Below are 22,002 nucleotides of genomic sequence, written 5' to 3'. Positions count from 1 at the left end.
CGGTCACACTTTATATTAAGAGTCTTTAACTACTAGGTACTGACATTTAAATTATTAATTTGATACAATGCACTTATTGTGTATATACTAGGTATGTGTGAGGCTATTCGACTAGACGATTATGCAATACTTGGAAATCGTAAAAATATTCAGTTTTCTTCTGTCATGTCAAACTAGTATATAGCAATGAAGCTTAAAGGCTAACATTAACCATAACCCTTTAGTAAGTAGTTCATTATTATTACTTAGTACTGTAAGGTCCACTGAAGTGCCTTGAAACGCGCCGCTTTATTCAATGTGTTGATGTAATTTCCCCTGAAAAGGCTCCAGCTGTTAGCAGCTCCTCCCCTTTTTTGAAACAGCCAATAGCATTACGTTAATATATAGTTTGACTAGAGCGCAAAAGCGGACCTCTCTCTGTTTGGTAAAGCCAGTTTCCTCTAACACTGTTTACCATCATAATCTCCTCCACATCGCTTTGAAATGCAGCACTCTGTGCAGAATTCAAATGGGTCAATATGTTTGTTGTCTGCGCGGACTCGCTCATATGATCCGCGCTGCGCTCTCGTGTCTAGTCTAAATTTAGACCAGAGCCGTTGGGGTGTGTGCGCGGCTGCGGTGTGTGAAACTAACGTGAAAAAAGTCTTAATTCGCCTCAAATGAAAGCATATTTACACTGAATCGTTTCCTATCACATGCTATGTGCCTTTCACCATGTAGAAATTAGTACATGTGTGTTAACAACTGACCGATTTCAGCGACAGCAGTGTAGGGGGCGGGCTTTAGATTCTAGAGTGCATTCTGATTGGACAGAAGATTTGACGAGAAAGTGAAGTCTGCGATGATGTCACCAAAATGTGAGATTCGTTTTAGCGGAAGTGTGAGACTGTAAATTTTGAATGCTTATATCTCTTAAATGCAAATTTTGTAATAGTTTTGAAACATACCAGCTTATAACTTTAAGGCTAACACAGTCATACTAAAAGCTAAAAAACGTACATTTTGATTTCAGTGGACCTTTAAATATATATATTACAGAGTAACACAGACACCTTTAAAGGAGAGGCTATTTGACTAGTTGATTATGCAATGCTGCTGCTGCTGCTTGTTGGCTTGGAAAATCGTTAAAATAGTCGTTTACATTTTCCGTTTTCTTCTGTCATGTCAAACTAGTATATAGCAATGAAGCTTGCTTATATAAGTACATTTAGTTAATTATTATTACTCAGTACTTAAATATATATTACACTGCAACACAGACACCTTAAAATAAAGTGCAACCCTTTATTTTAAGGTGACGTAGTTACATTGCACTTACGCAAATAAGGACTGAGTAACATTAATAAAGTATGGACTTACTACAGAGTTACGGTTAGGGTTTGGTTTAGGGTTACTTGTAATTATACATACTTACTTTTGAGTTAGCAGGGCCGGTCACACTTTATATTAAGTGTCTTTAACTACTGGGTACTAAGATTTAAATTATTAATTTGATACAACGCACTTATTGTGTATATACATGTCTTACTAGGGATGTGTGAGGCTATTCGACTAGTCGATTAAGCAATACTATTGCTGCTCGTTGACTTCGTTATAACAGTCGTTTACACTTTCCGTTTTCTTCTGTCGTGTCAAACTAGTATAACAATATAGGCTAACCTTAACCATAACCTTATAGTACTCAGTACTTAAATATAAATTACATAACACAGACACCTTCAAATAAAGTGTAACCCTTTATTTAAGGTGACGTAGTTACATTGCACTTACGCAAATAAGTACTATTAGTAAACATTAGTAAAGTATGGACTTACAGTACTACAGCATTACGGTTAGGGTTTGGTTTAGGGTTACTTGTAATTATACATACTTAACTGTTATTACTATAGTAGGTGCATGTAGTAACGTGTAAATATGTCACCTTATTATAGTGTAACAGATATGATATTAATCTCCAATTTCCAAATCGCATAAAAAACGTATCTTATCCTAACTTATTAAGTAAAAAGCAAAACTCAAGCTCAGTGAAGAATTAAATAGTTAGTAATAAAATAGGAACAGAGAAAATAACAAAACTACAATAGAAGTTTATTAGGCTGCTGTCCCTTTAAGAGCGAATGCACTGATCTAATATATTAATACACATGCGTTTTCTTTCTCAATCATTTACGTTCACTTTAGACACATATGACTGTGTTTATGAGGTTTATAACTCACAAAGACAGGCATTTTGACTTATAATGCTGAGTTGTCTTATTATACTAAGTAAGAAAATTATTTTTTGTCGTGTATATTTGAAGGGATCCCCTGGTGTTGAGACTTGTATGGCTTAATATAACATAAATGATGTATCTTACTGAAATATGTAGTAGAAACCCCATTAAAGATCTACGTTATTTAAAAAATCAGTTTTATATTTGGACCATGGGCGGCGCCATTTTGTTTGCGGTCTAGATTGATGACGTAGAATGGTTGCACTCCTCGATCAGCTGGCGCTACCCGTAGCTATTTTCACCACAACGCAACTCGAAAATTGTTTCAGAGTTAAACAAAACCAATGAATTGCTTTGTAATTGTACTTAAAACACACTTAAACACACATGTGCACACAAACTCACCTACACAAAGTCACAAACAGATCGGCGGGCGCGCACACACACCTGACAGACTGCGCTGTCTCAATCGAGATGTTGGGCTGCTCAGTCTCCACGACAGGGGCTGAATCTGAAATCGACCCCTATACCCTGAAATAGGGCATTATCTGAAGGGACGGCCATTTGTAGTGGTGTCCGAAACCATAGTGGACATGTTCGAGTGCATTCATTCAGTCTCACGTTGCAACGCAATTTACACACAACAGCTGTCCGACTTCATGCACTCATCTTCATTCACTCCAAGTTGTATTAGTGAACAAAAGTAGGGAATGTTATTAGTGTCTTAAAGATGAAAGTTTAAAGATTGAGGTTTTAAATTAATGAACGTGTGCTCAAACTTTAATGCACGAACCAACATCATAACCAAAACATCCTGCCTCTCTTCCTCACGTTACCCTATCCCATCGTCCTACCTAGATAGTTCCCTCTGCTTGTCACATTAGGCATTACATTTAATCTACTGCATATCAACCGTCTATCTATGATATGAACACAGGGAATAGTGTGTGTGTGTGTGTGTGTGTGTGTGTGTGTGTGTGTGTGTGTGTGTGTGTGTGTGTGTGTGTGTGTGTGTGTGTGTGTGTGTGTGTGTGTGTGTGTGTGTGTGTGTGTGTGTGTGTGTGTGTGTGTGTGAGCCTGTGAGAGAGAGTTTGTGTGCACATGTATGTTTGAGTGTGTTTTAAGTATAATTACAAAGCAATTCATTGGTTTTAACTCTGAAACAATTTTCGAGTTGCGTTGTGGTAAAAATAGCTACAGGTAGAGCCAGCTGATTGAGGAGTTCAACCAATCTACGTCATCAACCTATAACGCAAACAAAATGGCTCCGCCCATGGTCAAAATATAAAATCGATTTTTTAAATAACGTAGATCTTTCATGGGTTTTCTACCACATATTTAGGTAAGAGACATTGTTTATGTTATATTAAGCCATACAAGTCTCAACACCAGGAGATCCCTTTAAGGGGATTGAACACAATCAAATTAAGTTTAGACAAACTGTATAGCAATTATGTTGCTTTAGCTAATTTTAAATAAGCAATTTGAACGCAGTAAAAAATAATTCAGGGAGGAGCTGAACCAAAATATCAGTATTTGAATAGATATATGTACAATTAGACAGCAACAGCACATTGCAAAATTATTTATTTACCTCCAACTGTCTTTGCAGAACACAATCCTTGCTCCCCCCATCTCCCCAACCATTTCCTCCTCCATAATCTTTTTTTCTTTTTCTCCTATTCGCTGCAAATCAGTGTACAGACTATTTGGATCACAAGCTTTCTTCAGTCTATATTTTTCAAAACAATTCCAATTCTCGCGTTGTTTCCTTGTCACTTCTCGCGTATGTTTTGAATGCTTTCCCAGATAGTCATGCAGTGTGAAAAGAGCAGTGATGAGCAGCAGCTTTTATGTGCACGCATTTCAGGTGTCTGTCCTCTATCGCTGCTTCAGCGGTTTAAAATCAAGCATTCAGATGATAAGCTTTTAAAACAGCACAGAATGGCAAGGTCACATGAACGCAATAGAAATCTCTACCAGTTAATCGTGTCTACCGGTTCTCTATCTCCTATCCCTAATTCGGTTGCAAAAGCCAACGTACTGATCTACTTTTTAAGCGTATTATTATTATTCTTAGAAAATGTTAAACGCTATCTCTGTATCTATTCATATGCTAATTAGAGCCATTAGCGCTGACGCCAGTGCCTCCGCGAGCTCCACATACGTCATGGTTCGTTTAATTGTCGAAAATCAGGGAGATTTCCGGCTGTTTACAGGGACGAAAATCCCACTTTTCATGCAGTGTCCTCCTAGAGCTTTCAAGATGCAACCACCAAACTCGGCTCAGACCTTCAGACTGAGCTGAGTCGCTGTCCTGTATCTTTTCTAACTGATCTGACTTACGGATTTCGTTAAAAATATGGTCAAAAACTACAAAAAGTCTTAGACTTTCAATGAGGGGGTAAAAAAAATTGTACAAAAAAACTTGGTATTTAAGCTATCAGCAAAGCTTAATGACTATTCTAGGACATGCTGAAAAAAGGCTAATCATGCTAACAACATGTTAATTCATGCTATAAACATGCTAGCAATGTGTTAAAATGCAAGCAACATGTTAAATCATGTTAGCAAAATGATAATCAGGCTAACAGTATGTGCTAGAAATGTGCTAAATCATGCTAGCAATGTGCTAAATACAGCATGCTAGAAACAGGCTAGTAATGTTTTAATTCTTGTCCGCAAAATGTTAAAACAATGCTAAAAAGTTGCAAATTAATGCTAACAAGCTAAATCATACTAAAACATGCTAGTGACATGTTAAATTATGCAAGCAACATGTTAAATTATGCTAACAACTTTGCTAAATCATGTTAGCAATGTTAATTCATTCTAGCAATGTGTGAAAACATAACAACATGCTTATTAAAACTAAGAACATGCTAGCAAGTTCTTAATACATGCGAGCAACATGTTAAATTAGGCCTATGTTAGAAACATGTTTATCATTTTAACCAGCTAGCAACATGTTAAATCATGTAAGCAAAATGCTAATCAGGCTAAAAATATATTAGCAATGTGCTAAATCATTTTAGTAATGTGCTAAATACATCATGCTAGAAACAGGCTAGTAATGTGTTAATTCATGTTTGCAAAATGCTAAAAAAATTTTTTGCAAATGTATGTTAACATACTAAAACATGCTAGCGATGTTAATTCATTCTAGCAATGTGTTTAGCATGGTAACAACATGCTAATTCATGCTAGCAGTGTACTAATTGCAGTGCTAGCAATGTGTTATAACATGCAGGCAAAATGTTAAATCCTTTTAGATACATGTTTATCGTGTTAACAGCATGTTAGCAAAATGTTAAATCATGTTATCCAAATGCTAAACAGGCTAACAGTATGCTAGCTATGTGCTAAATACATCATGCTAGAAACAGGCTAGAAATGTCTTAATTCATGTTAGCAAAATAATACAATTTGCTAAGTTATGCTATAATGCTACCAAAATGCTCAAACATGTGACATGCTAAATCATGCAAGCAACATGTTATTTTATGCTAACAACATGCTAAATCCTGTTAGCAATGTTAATTAATTCTAGCAATGTGTTAAAACATGCAGGGCTCTCAAGTCTCACGCATTGGGCGTGAGACACACGCATTTCAACCCGTTCACACGCTCACACGCCACACCTTGTATTTCTCACGCAGAGAAATCGCCAGGGTAACACACGCGCTATTAGAGGAATCAATCAAGCGAGTTCCCCATAGAGTTCTGACGGCCCTGCCACGCACCAGTTAATCTAATAAAAATAGAGACCGAACAGCCAATCATAAAATAGATTTGCTGTATCTGGGTAAGATATAGATATTCCCTCCACCCACACGCACGGCCTCGCTCATTGAATCAAATGAGCAACTACAAACCCCGATGACAGACGCAGAGACACAAAGATAACGGTGTCAAGTTAAGTTTCTGACAGCACTTTGTTTTCTTTTCTTAATCCCTCAACAAAACTTAAAGGAAGCCTTGTCGCAATCATGATTTGCGTGAAATGCATTTTGCTATCGTATGTTATTGCGCTCTCACTCAGTGAACATCTCTTCTGCACTCGTGAATGCGGTGATGGACAGCTGTCCTCATTCGACTGGTGTTTTGGATGTGAATTTTTTTTTTAAACTCACTTTCATTAATTAATTTATTAAAAGTAACTCCATTCTGTAAGATCATTTTCATTTAAGTAATTCCAAACATCACGAGGCAGACGACATTAGTGATCAAATACAGTCGAGTTATTAACACGCTCCACAGCACCACCCAGTGGATTTAGTTATAACTGCGAGATTGAGAGGGATTTATAATGGAGTCACTGCATTTAGGCCAGCGAAGCAATATAGTAAAATTTCAATATTATTTTTATTTTTCGAACAATAATTACATATCAAATATATTCGTGCTCACCCCTATTTATGGAAGCTGAAGTGTAGCGATATACAATTTGCAATGCAATATGTAAAATGGCAATGCATTTCAAAATTTACATTTACATTTTCCATACCATGTGTGCAACATTTGGAGCAAAATAATAATTCAAATTGAATAATATAATTTACATTTGCTATTTCCTACACTAGTTTTAACATAAAATTTAAACATAAATTGTATATTGTAATACTTTATATTAGTTGCAAAATTAAAATTAAAATGTCTTACAGAAATAAATAGATGTGTTTAACATGTTCAAGCAATTCCAAAAATTATGCCACATCACCGCACTAGCCATTATTTTTAATAGAAAGGAGACATAGGTGTTATTCAACCATTAATTAAATTGTGCATGGTGGCAAAAAAATTTTTTTTTACATTTTGTTATTTTAACTGAATTCAGAAATGCTTTTGAAATTAAAAACTTTGCTTTTAATAAACAAAATACATATTTGAAATAAAGACTGTTTGGAGTTGGGTGCTCCGTCCCCTGAATCCACAGTCTTTGTTGTTATTTTGAGTGTGTACACAAATAAAAGTAGACAGTTTATAATTATGTCTTGTACTTAGCCTATCTGTATGGCTAAAAAATGATGGTGTATTGGTGTGGGAGTTGTTTCCGCTGTCATAAAGAGAGGAAAAAATACAACCATACTGATATAGCAAACAATAATCATAGGCAGCTTGTCTAAGATTATTTGAGAGTAAAATAATCTCTGTTGTAAACCACAGCTCACTTCAGCGTGACCGTGCTCATGTTAAAGTGCCACCAACTCCTGGGCTGAAGGCCTCAAAAACCTGCTACCAACACCAATAAACAACACTAACCATTCTCTCTCTCTCTCTCTCTCTCTCTCTCTCTCTCTCTCTCTCTCTCTCTCTCTCTCTCTCTCTCTCTCTCTCTCTCTCTCTCTCTCTCTCTCTCTCTCTCAAACACACTAATTAAATACATATTTATTTTATTTGTACGAATTTGTCATTTTTCATATCAGACCCCCGTACCCAGCCAAACCCACGGCCGAAATCTCACTCTGAACTCAGGTCAAAACTTGAGAGCCCTGAACATGGTAACACTATGTTAATTCATTCTAGCAACATGCTAATTTATGTTAGCTCAACTCAAAAGCAGCACAAGTGTTTTGTGACACAACATCAACACAATAAATGCGTGGCAACTAACAATATGTTTTTCGTGTAAAAACATAGTAGTTAAAGACACTTGATATAAAGTGTGACCGCTGGGCTTGTTGCACCAGGACTGACAGGATGTGGTTTGAAGAGGAATATGCAAAGTGCTAGATGCTCAAATACAGTGAAGGCTTAGTAGACCAGGAAATAATCCATATATATACGTACTTTTTCTTACATTATAGATCTTATAGAAGATGCAGCCTATACATGTGATCCACATAAGACTGAAGATTATAATGTATCTGCAAGAATGCGCCATGAATCATTTAAAGGTGCAGAAATTAAATGTGTCACAAGAGTTCACCAGGTCGTTGAGGAAAAGGGCTTTTGAATGGAAGAAAACTGAGAGTAAACATGTTGTGGAAAGTGTCAGAGGACAATATATGCTCTGGAGAATGAGAGAAACTTGTAAGCCTGTAGATACACTTTTGAAACTTTATTAAAATTGTCCTTAATGTTAGACGTGTTCAACTTTGTTATGATGGCTTACTATACATGTGAGTAACACTGGTCAGAATTGGACTGGTTATCATATCATTGGTGTTTAATTTCTCCCCATTGTTTCGTTGTACTTTCTCTTGGGCACTTTTGTCATTTCCTTTTTTTTTGTTCGTTCAAAAAGAGGAATCAGTCAGAACCAGGATTTGGTGGTGATTTTGGAGGCCTAATGTGGTGTCATGGTCATGCTTTAGTTTGGGAAACACATATTTAATTAATTACGTTTGCCTCAATAAACTCCTTATTACTGCTTATTAATAGTAAGGTAGTGGTTGTTTAGGTATTGGGTGATTGAAATATGATCATGCAGAATAAGGCATTAATAAGTGTTTTATAAGTGCTAATAAACATCCAATATCCTGGTAATATGCATGCGAATATGCAGATATATGCAATAATATGTAACAGTCTCATTTATAAGAAATTTTTACGCTCAACAACACTGATCCTGTTATTATGGGATTTCTTTAGCAATTTTATCAGTGATGGGTGGAGTCAGTGTGAATAAAGCCTCTGCCAACAAGATCCTGTGTTAAATATTACTGCTTAAAAACTGAATACTGCATATTGTTTCACATATAATCTTAAAATAGCATGCACTGTGCAGTGTGTGGAGTATGTGGTCAGCAAAACATTAGTATGTCATATTCTGCCTGCGACTTTTTAGTCTTGTTGTTCTTGTAGAGGAAATGACATCACCAGGCTGGTTCCCATGTGATTCCTCTTTATGGGCATCAGTTAACCCTCATTGATAACTTCATTTGATGTTCGTAATCATTTGTTTAAATATGATTTATGTAAAGTTTCCCCTGTATACGCTCGACTTTAATTAAACTTCTCTTTGCCCAGACTGTGAATGTGCCCGTCCTTCTGTGTTCTGATGCTTTTTGCTTTTCTCTCTTTATCCTGTCCCATTTATTTTCCCCTTCCGTCCTCACCTGTTCTTCTCCATGCTATCTCTTTGATTTGTGCTATTGCACGTTCTGCTTACGTCTCTTTTCAATTAACACCTCACCTAATTGTTTCACTTTGCCCTCTCCGTCTGTCCCGTTACTCATTCACACTCCCGTCCCTCCATTTCTCTGTCCTCCCCATGGATGCTGCTCCTCTTCTCTCCTCTCCTGCTCCGCACCGTAGCCGGATGTTGTGGATGTGAAGAGGGCAGGTGCTCAGATAGTGAAATGTGCGAGTCTGCGGAGAGTAAAGCAGTGAGTCTGACTCGCGCCTCCCTGCAGGTACAGGACATTGCTGCAGTTTGTGCTAATGTAATCCTGCTAACCAACGGGATTCAGTCATCATTCTGAGCCATTAGACTGTGGTGCCATAGGTCATTACCAGGACACGGTGCCATTTATGCCAATAGACACCATTAGGGACAACAATTGGTTCCCAAACAGTATTCAGAGTAGACAAAAATATGGGTTTCTCACTTGGCTGATTCCTTGACTATTATTCTTAATCCTAAATATGTAGTTAGAGCCTTTCCAAGTACCATTATATTTATAATAACTATTTTTATCATTACTACTCTTAATATAAATTACTACACTTAATGTTTAATGTGTCTTCTGCTCAACAAGGATGCATTTATTTAATCAAAAATACAGTAAAACAGTAGTTGTGAAATATTATTACAATTTAAGATAACCGTTTTCTGTGAATATATTGTAAAATGTGACTATTCCTGTGATCAAAGCTGTATTTTCAGCATCATTACTCCAGTCTTCAGTGTCACATGATCCTTCAGAAATCAGTCTGATATGACGATTTGCTTCTGATTATTATCAGTTGAAAACAGTATTAATATTTTTTTCAGGATTCTTTAATTAAAGGTGCACTATGTAGTATTTTTGCCGTAAAATATCCAAAAACCACTAGGCCAGTGTTATATATTTTGTTCAGTTGAGTACCTACAATATCCCAAATGTTTCCAACTATTTGTAAATTGTGAGAAAATTGCTATTTTAACTAAGGACCGGGACGTGTCAGCATAGCGTCTGAGGAAGTCGGCTGTCAATCGCGTCATATCTGCGTTACCCTCAGTTTCGGGTTTTATTTGGCAGGAGCGCTTTACTCTTAGCAGTGTGAACAAGTGAACGCACGGAGTAACGTCATAACATCGTTTTAAACACACTCAAATGTATCTAATATGATAAACAGAGCTGCATTACCTCATAATCATAACCGGAAGAGCGGATCAGTGCAGGCGCCCGGCGACTGGCTCCCGTCCCGTCATAATAAAAGTCCCAATGCTCGCGAGGCGGGTATTTATTTAACAATCGCTCCAGCGGCCGTGCTCAGGTCCACAGCACTCGCTCCTGCTCTGCTTCACACTACAGTAACGTTAATAACCGCATCCATCAACATGATTTCTGCCCGAGTCCTATTTTCCACCGGCTGTGAGGTGAAGACCACATGTCCCAAGATGCTGCGCTCACACTTTGCGTCATCAAACTACGCCTTTGTTTTGAATAGGCGATCTCTAGCGGACGGAAAGTTGCATAGTGCACCTTTAATAAAAAGTTCAAAAGAATTGCATTTATTTGAAATAGTCTTTACTGTTACTTTTGATTAATTTAAAGCATCCTTTCTGAATAAAAGTGTTAATCACTTTTTTAATCTTACTGACCCCACATTTTTTAACAGTATAATATACATTAGTCAATTATCACAAATTGTTATCGTATCACTCCCAGTAGTTAAAATAATTTTATAATAAATCACACATTTATAATTTAGCATTATTTTTAAGCGGAGCGTAAAATGTCACCGCATAATGGGATGAAGAGAAGTGCTGGGGGGTCTGAATTTAAAAGCATTAAGATAAATCAAACTTTTGAAAACATAAGCATACAGTCTTAATTATCTAGCAGTATAGAGGACATAGGAGTTCTGTTCCAGAAATCTCCAGTAAGTGTGTTTGAAAAGATCGATGTCTCTGATAGTTTATTGGACAATGGCAGTGAATCTCAGCTGAGTGCGCATGTCTATTATATAAAATGGATTTTACTTACTATTTAGGTATAGAAATACATAAACTAATTTTGTATAAGGTGTGCCATCTGTTATGCCATTTGATGTTCTACTTTTACACATTTCACCTCACTGCATTAACTCCAAAATCCTTCTGACATCTTGTTCGTTTCCAACTAATAGTCTCCCGTTAGCAGCTGTGTGCCCTTCCTCCCTTTTAGCTATAAATAACTCTTGATTATGTTTGTTTTATTTTTTTAAATCCTAACGGAATTTTTGCAGGATTCTATCATCATCATAATTTGGAATCCTAATTTGTAGAAATGACAGAATGATTGATTATTGCTGTATGTTGTGGAATGTTTTTCAAAATTCTATTGGTGTGGGAATACTGTCTTGCTACTGGACACCTAAAGCACCTTACAGCGGGAGCACAGTTACTCCTGAAACTACTTAAAGGTACACTATGTAATTTTTGGCCCTTTAGTGGTTTCTGCATGTGTTTTTCAGAAAAACATTGTTTTGGTTGTGCTTTGGTTCTGTGTGACTGTGCGGATAAATATGGTTTTTCTACTGCTCATAAACATTCACTTTATGCTTAAGAGATATAACCAAGTTAGATGGAAAGGATCTGAAGTTGTTACTGTAGCTTTACCCGTTAATAGACGTGGTACTTCCTTGAGAATACATTCTATCACAGCACTACAACAACCATAATGAAATGATCCTTCATCATAGACAATGCTTTACAGTCAACTCTGTTAGAGAGCGTTTATCTGTTCAATAAAATACCTTACTCACCTGTTGAGTAACAAAAAAAAACCTCTCTGTCACTTTTTACAACATCTGAAATCGCTCAGTTCTTGCCATCTCCGAAAAGCCAAGCCGATGTTGATTCTTGTTTTATTACAAGCTCTGTCGCAATCTCTTTTTGCCAGCAGACTCTCCTCTGTTCGGTTATTTTTAACATGAGTGATTCAAAAAGGTTGGAGTTTTAGCTGCTTTCTCGCTCGTTGTGACAACTCATTATTTAAATTTAGTTACTTTTGAACAAAAAAATTGCATAGTGTACCTTTGATTGCTCTACCGAGACATTTATTCTTATTGGGATCCTATTATAGATTCTGAAAGATCCTGCACATTCCTTTAAGTGTTGTAAACGACTGGTGATTGGTGTCACTCAGACCTGACTCAGAAAGGCATGCCGTGTTTTTGTTATATTAAGTATATTAAGTATAGTTGGAATAATCTTATAGTTATCCAGTTGGAAAACCCAACTGAATTCAACTTAAGATCATTTATGGTCATCTGGTCTAGACGGTTGAACAAATGAATTACCAGATCTGTTTGTATCTATTTTTCTGACCCCATTGGCAGATATTTTAAACTGTAATTCATTTATTTATTTATTTTTTCAGCAATCAAGACTTAGTGCCGTATTTACTTAACAGGGCAAATCCATAAAAGATCCCATAACTACGATGGGAGTAGAAAGTTCAGTGCATGATCTACTGACAGCGAACAAACATAATTTCCATAATGACCAATGCAATCTACCAAGGGCAGTGCAAATTAGCATCTGGTTTAAGACGTGCTTTTTTTGGGCAGTAAATAATGTCGCAAACACCTGTAAATTGTTGAACGCAAACCTTGGTAAACCACCTTGCATGATTTGCCTTTAAAGTTGAGGTAAGTGCTTTCTGGTAACCGTTGTTGGTATTTCAAATCACCAAAACAAACACGCCCATACCCCCAAAAGGGTCTCGGCCCTATATTGATAGCACCGCCCCACACACACGAAACCCAGGCAACGACTGTGGCAGAATCTCTGTGTGTTACTAATCCAGGTCGAATATTCAATGAAAAAGTCACCCCTTCCATTACAAAAACACAAACCGTTCTCATGAACAACTCGAAAGAACACGAGCACGACAGTCCAGCTAACGACATATTACAATTATGACCAGATTAGAGTTATAGCGATCGCAAAAACACAAACCGTTCTCATGAACAACTCATTAAAGTTAGTAGGCTACAAGCTCGATAGTCCAGCTAACGGCATATATTACAATTATGACCGGATGGGTAATATAGATGAAAAGAGGAAATAAACATACCGGTATATTAGGAGTATAGTATCTTACCTGTCGAACACATTTTGTGAGCTGACGCTTGAAACCTTGAAACACTGAGGGGATTTAGATGCTCCATACGGTGTGGAAATGAACGGGTCTTTATCATCGCTGAAATGAGCCACCACAATATGATTGCAAATGGACAAACAAGCTTACATGACACACGAGCATATTCAAGCAAAAGCCAGCATATATTAGTTATTTCTTGGCTTATAACCGTCCTGTGTGTGTTTTGAATTATCAAACCTTACCTGCTGATTGGCTGCAAGTTTGTTATTCCACTCGGCCCGAGTCCTTTTTCTAAAACGGTTTTGAAATAACACTTACCCCACCTTTAAAGGAGTGTCTTTTTACACTAAGTGCAAATATCCGGTCTTGTTGGCAGAGGCTATTTACACTAACTCCGCTCACTGACGCCTTACAAAATGATGGAAGATGCTCAACAGTAGCAATAGTGTAGAGGTAAGATGCGAGGTAGAACGCTTCGACCAGAGTTCAAAACCTCCTTTTGCCAAACTCACTCTACTCCTTTTTCCCAGCAGATCGGAAAAGCATTTATTTTCAATAAAAATTAATAGAACATTTGAAAAGTGGGAATAAAGTGTCTACCGTGTTTAATGATAAAGTGTTTAGGGTAAGGGGTAGGTGTATGGAGGGCTTTATTGTCCTAATAAGGCGGCATTTATTTAATATTTTAATGAACAATCATTTACACTCTACCTTTTAATCTACAACAACACTGAGGTGCAAATAGTATCTGCCATTATTTATAATTATAATAGCATCTAACTACTACTACAAAGCCTATTGCAAAAAAAACACAATTTTTACATAGTGTAAATACAATCTATTACTATTTGTACTTAGCGCAAATAGATGCTGCCTACATTTAAATACTCTCCTCCTGTACATTTTGTCTGAAAGGGAAACTCCTACAAATGCATATGCAATAATGTCCGCTGCAAAAATAAACCTGTCCTCGCCTTTTCATCACTAATCTTTCGCTGCGTGTCTTTAGTAAATCCTGACAGTAGTTTTTTAACGCTAAAAGAGGGTTTGCACCAGCTGTTTTTGACAAACAAGAAAAAATATCTCCGAATGGGATCAGAAAAATACACTTCATTCAAAGGGGAAATTATATTTTTCGGACCCCTGCACCTCATGTAAAAGCTTCTTAATTTATGAAGGTTTAGAAAAAAATTAAATTCATTTGTGCCGTGTTGGACCAGCTACCATGCTCCAATGCATAGACTGACCATGGCCTAAATCTAAATGCTTCTTTTAAGATTGCAGCATCATAACCTTCCTTTCTATTTTTCCAACCTAGGACTTGACACCTCGACCCAAACCATCCTTCACTGACACATGATGGGCGTCAAATAAAGAAGAAAACCGGACTAGAGCGCTGGCGATAGGCAATGGATGTCCGCTACGACACGAGATTTTAGGACTTTTTTTAACAAGCAAAACCAACACTAGAGGCTAGAGGCATGATTTCTTATAAAACGAAACCAAACAATGAAAAAAAGCAAGCATTTGAGAAGTGCTTCCTGTAATCTCAATATCAGCATGTGAAAGTGCTGTCGCATGGCCTGCCTTTACATACAGCACTGACTGCAAGCAATTATGAGGTGAGAAAATATTGTCATACCGCAAGGGCTGTAAAATGGTGGAGGGAAGGACTTTGGCCAACTGGAGGCGTATACGCCTAAGAAAAGACCGCGGTTTGAGGGGCACGTGGGACACAAAAGCTAGTTTTAGTCCAATCCAGCAAGAGTTTCCTGAAATTTAGTCTTCCAACTGAGTACACACTACTACTGAGATGAGTCTGACCCTCTTGTACTGGTATTATATTCATAATATGCACTCAAATATGATGTGAATGTACTCTCTCTGTGTGCGTGTGTTCTTTTTCACAGCCAAAAAAGTGAACAACCTATGCGATGATTATGCTGCTGTCTCAATACTTGCTCCTGAAGTCTTGTTCAGTCCAATACTACATGTCTTGTGTGTTGTAAAGGTATAATTGTGTAGCAAATGAAGTCCTGTGTTGCCTGAGATATACTAGGCTCAAGGGTCACAGTTTATGCAGTTTAAATGTTTCTCAGTGGGATACCGTACATTGGACAAACACTTTAAAATCACTGTGGGGCTCTGTATGTACACGTTTGCAGATCATTTTTTGCACACCTCTGTGTCATATGAACCCTGAGCTTCCTTTTAATAACTTGATATGCACAGAGGAGCGTAAGCATTATAGTAACATTCACATGATCCATCATTTCGCAGAAAGATTTCCTTCTGTATCCTTGCAAGCAAAAAAAGCAATAAGCTATTTTTCTTGTTTATTAGTTCAGTTCGAATAGTTAAAACGTCTAACCTTTCAGTGAAGCAAAATGTATTTTGTAGGTGATAATTTAGCACATTAAGAAAATAATAATAGGTGACACTTTATTTTACAGTGTCCTTGTTACAATGTACTTACCATGTTAGTGATAACAGTAAATTATGCATAATTACATGCAACTAACCCTCAACCAAACCCTAATCCTACATAACTACATGTAATATTACTCAGTGCTAAAATTTATTTTTACACTGTCACAATGAAATCTTAAAATAAAGTGTAACCCACTTTAAGATAAGGTTATAGTTCACTGCATTGTTTAACATTAACAAACAATGAGAACTACGGTAACACTTTATTTTAAGATGACGTAGCTACACGTTACTAAATGTACTTACTATAGTAATAACAGTAAATTATGCATAATTACAACTAGTAACTAACTCTAAACCAAACCCTAACCGTAATTCTATAGTAAGTACATAGTTTATTAATATTACCAATATAAGAATACAATGTAAATACGTCACCTTCTAAAGCACTTTTTTTAATCTTAGTTCATATGTATTTCAACTATTACTAATACATTATTCAAATTAAAAGTTAATATTATTTAATGGGTCTGAGCTGATATGACCTAACAATGAATTAACTATTTTTAGCAATGTTAACAGATTAATAAATACTGTTAAAAAACGGTTACCGTTACACTATTTTTAAGGTGTCTGTGTAACAGTGTAATTATGCATTTAAGTTCTGAGAAATAGCGGTTAACTACATGTATTTACTATAGGATCAGGGTTAGTATCAAGGTTCGTTTTAGGGTTAGTTGCATGAAATTTTGCCTAATTTATAGTTATTACCCTACAGTACATATAATGTGTAACAAGGGCACATTAAAATAAAGTGTTACTAAAACCTTATAGTAAAGTTTCCCAAATTAAGGAAAAACACAAGAACAGATATATTTAATGGCATCAAACAATGACTTTGGCAGCACAAAAATCAATATAATTTTCACCTAGAAATGTCACAGTAATTGGTGTCCCTCATTCCAGTGATTTCCATTCAGCCTTCCTCAGTCCTTGCTAGACTCTCATATAATATTTAAACCTAAATATCCCATATCCATCAATAACTGAAGCCCACCATATACTTGTATGCATAAATATTCTCATCAGCATTCATGTGTATACTGTACACACACACAGACAGCTGAAGTAAGGACTCTTTACTCTTGTCACCAATAGGCCACCCAATGCTCCCCATGCTACAGTAACAGCGGTTTGGCTTATATTTTGACCAACTAACAAAAATACAATCTTAGATTGTTACGCTAATGCTTCCATTAAGTTGTGAAAACGTTTCAGAATGTTCTCTGAACGTTCATGAGGTCTAGTTTTTTTTTTATATGTTTAAAAACATTTAGTCTTGGTTATTTGAACGTTTGAGAAAACATTAAGGGAATGTTCGGTTACACTTTATTTTAAGGTGACATACTTACACGTTACTACCTACTATAGTAATAACTGTAAATTATGCACAATTACAGGCAAATAACCCCTACGCCAAACCTTAATCCTACCCTAACCAAGTACATGTAATATTACTCAGTACTTAAATATATAATTACACTGTAATAATGACACCCTAAAATAAAGTGTAACCCCTAACCGTAACTCTAAGTACATGTAGTTTATTAATATTACTCAGTACTTATCTACATAACTACATCAGCTGTATGTTTTATGGGAACGTTACTCTTAAATGTTCTTGGAAACATCTGAAAATAGTAGTAAGTAGTAAATGTTTAAAGAACATTAGATTAACGTCCAGCTATGTATCAGAAAATTATTATTAATGAATAAATCACTATTATTGCATCATCTTTTCCCTTTTAAGAAAAGTACAAATACATCTAAGTGAGAATTAATTAGATTAAATTAGATGGCCTTCACAAAATTGTTCTTTGGGTGCCAATTATTGGTCAAATATTTGATAATAATAAAACAACTTTACTGAAAGGTTAGATTTTTCCTCATCAGCATAACAAACAACAAACATTGGTTATAAGTATATTTTTCATTGCCTTTTGGTTCACCATTGTAGGTGATGTCAATAATCATGGCATGCACTGTTGTTTGTAGGGGGAGAACACAGTCTGTATTTTTTTTCACTAATAACATCCGAATCATTTTCTAGGCCCTCAGCACATGCCTGACAGAAACGTTAGCCTCTCTTAAGCTTGATGAAGACACGTCGCCACTGAACACTGTGATCAGACTGTCCTGCAGCAGAACAGATCTGCCTTTACACACACACACACACACACACACACACACACACACACACACACACACACACAGAACTATAATGCGGATGATCTGGGTTTGCACTTAAGTTGTTCTTCAACAGCAATTCAACCACTCGTATTTTTCTTCGGGAGTTTTTCTCTTTGTTTTTTTTCTGCCATTCAGTGTAGTTAGAGCTGTAGGATTGTTTTATTATGTGAACAGCGATGGGTTGACTATCATCTCGACTCATGCCCTGATTATCAGATCTAACGTCTGACAAATCGACTATTGTCCTTTTATGAGTTGTGATTGTTAGTATCAATACTACAAAACCCTTCAATGCTTTCATTTATATTGAATTAGCAGTCGTACTAAATGTTTTACTCCTGACTGCATGGCCAAATCTCATTTCAGTTCAGTGATTTATTCCTCATTTAAGTTGCATCTGAGAACAGCGTGAATACTTAATCCTGTGATGAAAATACAACGGAAGCAAAATCTTAAAAACCTCAAATTTAAACGTCTCAAATGTATGCAAATAAAAATAAGATTCTGTTAATATCATAAAAGCACAATACCAAATATAAGCCATTTATTGTAGCATTGTATGTTATGCCTTAGCATTTTTTCAAATTTTCCAGCATCCCTTTTATTTTCAATGTCTCAAATCATTTAATATAAGGTTGTACTGATAAAGGAAACTATAAATGCATGTCTTCCGTCAAAAAAATACAATATTTTTTTATCAATCGTCCATTTTACAGATGAATTATTAAAGGTTTTTCGGATTATTTTGGACAATATAACTCTCCAACCACACAGTAAAAGTCTTGTATTAGTAGATGTCAATGAGACCTTTGTTCATATTCTGTGTGTTTGTGTTCCCCATAATTGATCATTTATATGGTTTGGGTTTTCATGCTAACTTGATACAGAATTTCTATATAACAAATCTTTGACTTTGATGGGTCGTCCTGCCTCGAGTCCTCCCTGAACAAACCCAAAGCGCACAGATCAGACGGGCCGGTCCACTCCAGGAAGCAAGGATATGTCAAATTATCAATGCGGTTGTTTGATGTCTAAGCAATTGTTTAAAACAACCTCTTGCAAAAAAAAAAAAAAAAGTGAACTGCTGCAAAATGAGAGAATATTTATACTCCTATTTACTACAGAATGATTTGAAATCAATATAAACGCAATAGCATATTACTTATGAAAAGGAATGCAAAATGCACTCTTGCACAGTAAAGATGTTTTTAATGCATCTTTTATTACACACATATATAAGTATATTTAATTAGAATGCTTTGCACTTGCAAATGGGAATTTATGACCTGCTATTTGGGAATATGGGAATACTTTAATGTCATGGATGTACTTATAGCATCTTAGCAAACAAGACTTCAGGGGGTTGCCTGTGGGAATATAGAAGCATTGTGCTTCTTTAAAGTTTCGTTCGTTTTATTTATGTATTTATTTTTATTGCTACTATAGGTCTTTGAATCAGACAAGGTTTTAAATGTCTATATAAATATATATAGAAATATTCAACCCTGTACACCAGCTGAAGATACATTTACAGAATTAATAAAGAAATAAAAACTGGCTTTTTGTGGTCTCTTTTAGAATAGTCATTGCTTTAAAGGAAGAAAACTGGAGCATTAGCTTTGGCATAACTAAAAGCTCACTGAGATTTCTGACTACGGGGCGACAATACAGCAATAAACAAACATGAAAATAGCACTATTCCCAAAAAGAGTCTGGTTTACTGTCTTCCATGAACACAACAGTAGAGTGGCAAGTACACTGTAAAAAATTATTTAGGAAAAAAGTTAACATGGTTGCCTTAAAATTTTGAGTTCATTGAAATTAAAAATTTGAGTTTTCTGAGATTCGACAACCTTTATTAAAAGATTATTAAGATATTTTGTAAGCATATTGGGTACACTGCAAAAAAAATGTTGTTTTGTGTTGGTTTAACTTAAAAAAGTAAGTAACCTGGTTGCCTTAAAAATTTGAGTTTATTGAAATTAAAAATTTGAGTTGATACAATGAAAGAAATTTGTTTAATAAATAGAAACTCAAAATATTATTGTATCTGAACCACATAAAAAAATTGATAAATCATGAAAATAGCACTGCGTCATCACAAATAAAACACACACAATTACCCAATATGCTTACAAAATCTTTTAAGAATATTTTAATAAAGGTTGTCGAATCTCAAAAAATGTTCATTGTATTAACTCAAAATTTTAAGGCAACCAGGTAACTTTTTTTCTAAATATTTTTTTACAGTGTAATTGTGTGTTTTATTTGTGATGGCGCAGTGAAATATGCCAAACAGTGCTATTTTCATGATTTATCAAATTGTTTATGTGGTTCAGATACAAAAATATTTTGACTTTAACAAATTTCCTTCATTGTATCAACTCAAGTTTTTAATTTTAATAAACTCAATTTTAAGGCAAACAGGTTACTTACTTTTTACGTTAAACCAACAAACAAAAAAATTACAGTGTAGCGAAGCAGACAATTTAACAGCACTTGCTGTATCTCATTTATATTAGGTGTCTTTAACTATTCTTATGTAAAAATGGTGGTATAGATTTAAGGGTTGGTTAAAGGGTTCCTGTAATGCTCCTTTTTGACAAGATATAAAATAATTATCTGATGTCTTCAGAAAAGGCCCGGTTCTACGGGGGTGCAAAGCATCCTCAAACCCAAGCAAAAGCACCCTCGATTGATACTGTAATATAATATAAAATTTGGCAATTTTGTGTCCGAGCTCTGGAGAGCCTCGAATGCAACAGTTTACAGCAAGCTTTTGCAGCGGAGTAATGTAGCCAATCACAGATAGTTGTTGATCTCACGAACCCGATCATAATCTCAACCCTCAAAATGCCCGTTTTTAGGCATGACAACTTCATTTTAACTTTGTGAGATCGCGATGAACTGATAAAGCAAAGTAGCTTAGCCTATCTGCACTTTACTAGATTACCCTCAGTGATTTGATTCTGGAGCTGGGCCTGTCCCGGTGTGTGATGAGTTTTATTTATAATGTTTTATATTTGTAAGATATCTATATTTATTATATGTCAAATATGGGAATCAGTTCTATACCAATGTGTTTGCATGGTAACACTTTAGTTTGTGGTCCAGTTGTTTATTATCATGCATATTTCTAGGATATTGGCTGTTTATTAGTACTTAACCACATATTAATGCCTTAATCTGCATGATCATATTCTACATCCCTTAATACCTAAACCTAACACCTGCCCTACTAACTACACTGTAAAAAAAAAAAGTTGTTTTTTGTTGGTTTAACTTAAAAAAGTAAGTAACCTGGTTGCCTTAAAATTCTGAGTTTATTGAAATTAAAAATCTGAGTTGATACAATGAAGGAAATTTGTTTAATAAATAGAAACTCAAAATATTATTGTATCTGAACCACATAAAAATGTGATAAATCATGAAAATAGCACTATTTGGCATGTTTCACTGTGTCATCGCAAATAACACACACAATTACCCAATATGCTTACACAATCTTTTAAGAATATTTTAATAAGGTTGTCGAATCTCAAATGTTCATTGTATTAACTCAAAATTTTAAGGCAACCAGGTAACTTTTTTCGAAAGATTTTTTTACAGTGTATTAATACGCTTTTGAGCCAAAAGTAGTTAATAATTAGTGAATAAAAAAAAGGACCCTAATCTAAAATCTAATGTGACCATGTTTTCTTTTACATTAAATCGTTCTTCTTCTCCTGATTTCTTTAATATTGAAACCTCATGAGAGGATAAATACAATCACAATGCATATTAATGCTGAATGCTTGACTGTATATGTTAGTGAAGCCATGTGACTGTCATGGTAAGCGTGTTAACAGGCTCACGCCTAATGGCAGTTT

At 35.6% G+C, this 22,002-nt stretch overlaps 1 protein-coding gene across 23 annotated transcripts in view; it reads left to right on the top strand.

Annotated features, from left to right (window-relative positions):
• Window positions 1-19,690, top strand: part of ank1a (ankyrin 1, erythrocytic a) — a 185,352-nt gene extending 165,662 nt beyond the window's left edge. For 18 of the 23 annotated variants that reach the window (XM_067437632.1, XM_067437631.1, XM_067437629.1 and 15 more), the window contains 2 exons: window positions 9,474-9,571; window positions 14,772-19,690. In XM_067437632.1, the coding sequence (XP_067293733.1) occupies window positions 9,474-9,548 (75 nt within the window). In that variant the 3' untranslated portion in view covers window positions 9,549-9,571; window positions 14,772-19,690. Of the gene's footprint in view, window positions 1-8,020; window positions 8,176-9,473; window positions 9,572-14,771 lie in introns of those variants that run through there. The other 5 variants (XM_067437627.1, XM_067437641.1, XM_067437637.1 and 2 more) reach the window with 2 other exon arrangements.
• The last annotated feature ends 2,312 nt before the right edge of the window (window positions 19,691-22,002 follow it).

Source organism: Pseudorasbora parva, chromosome 3 (assembly GCF_024679245.1).
Source record: "Pseudorasbora parva isolate DD20220531a chromosome 3, ASM2467924v1, whole genome shotgun sequence".
NCBI lineage: Eukaryota > Metazoa > Chordata > Actinopteri > Cypriniformes > Gobionidae > Pseudorasbora > Pseudorasbora parva.
The sequence above is the reverse complement of the archived record's forward strand: the minus strand, read 5'-3'. Positions and strand labels throughout refer to the sequence as shown.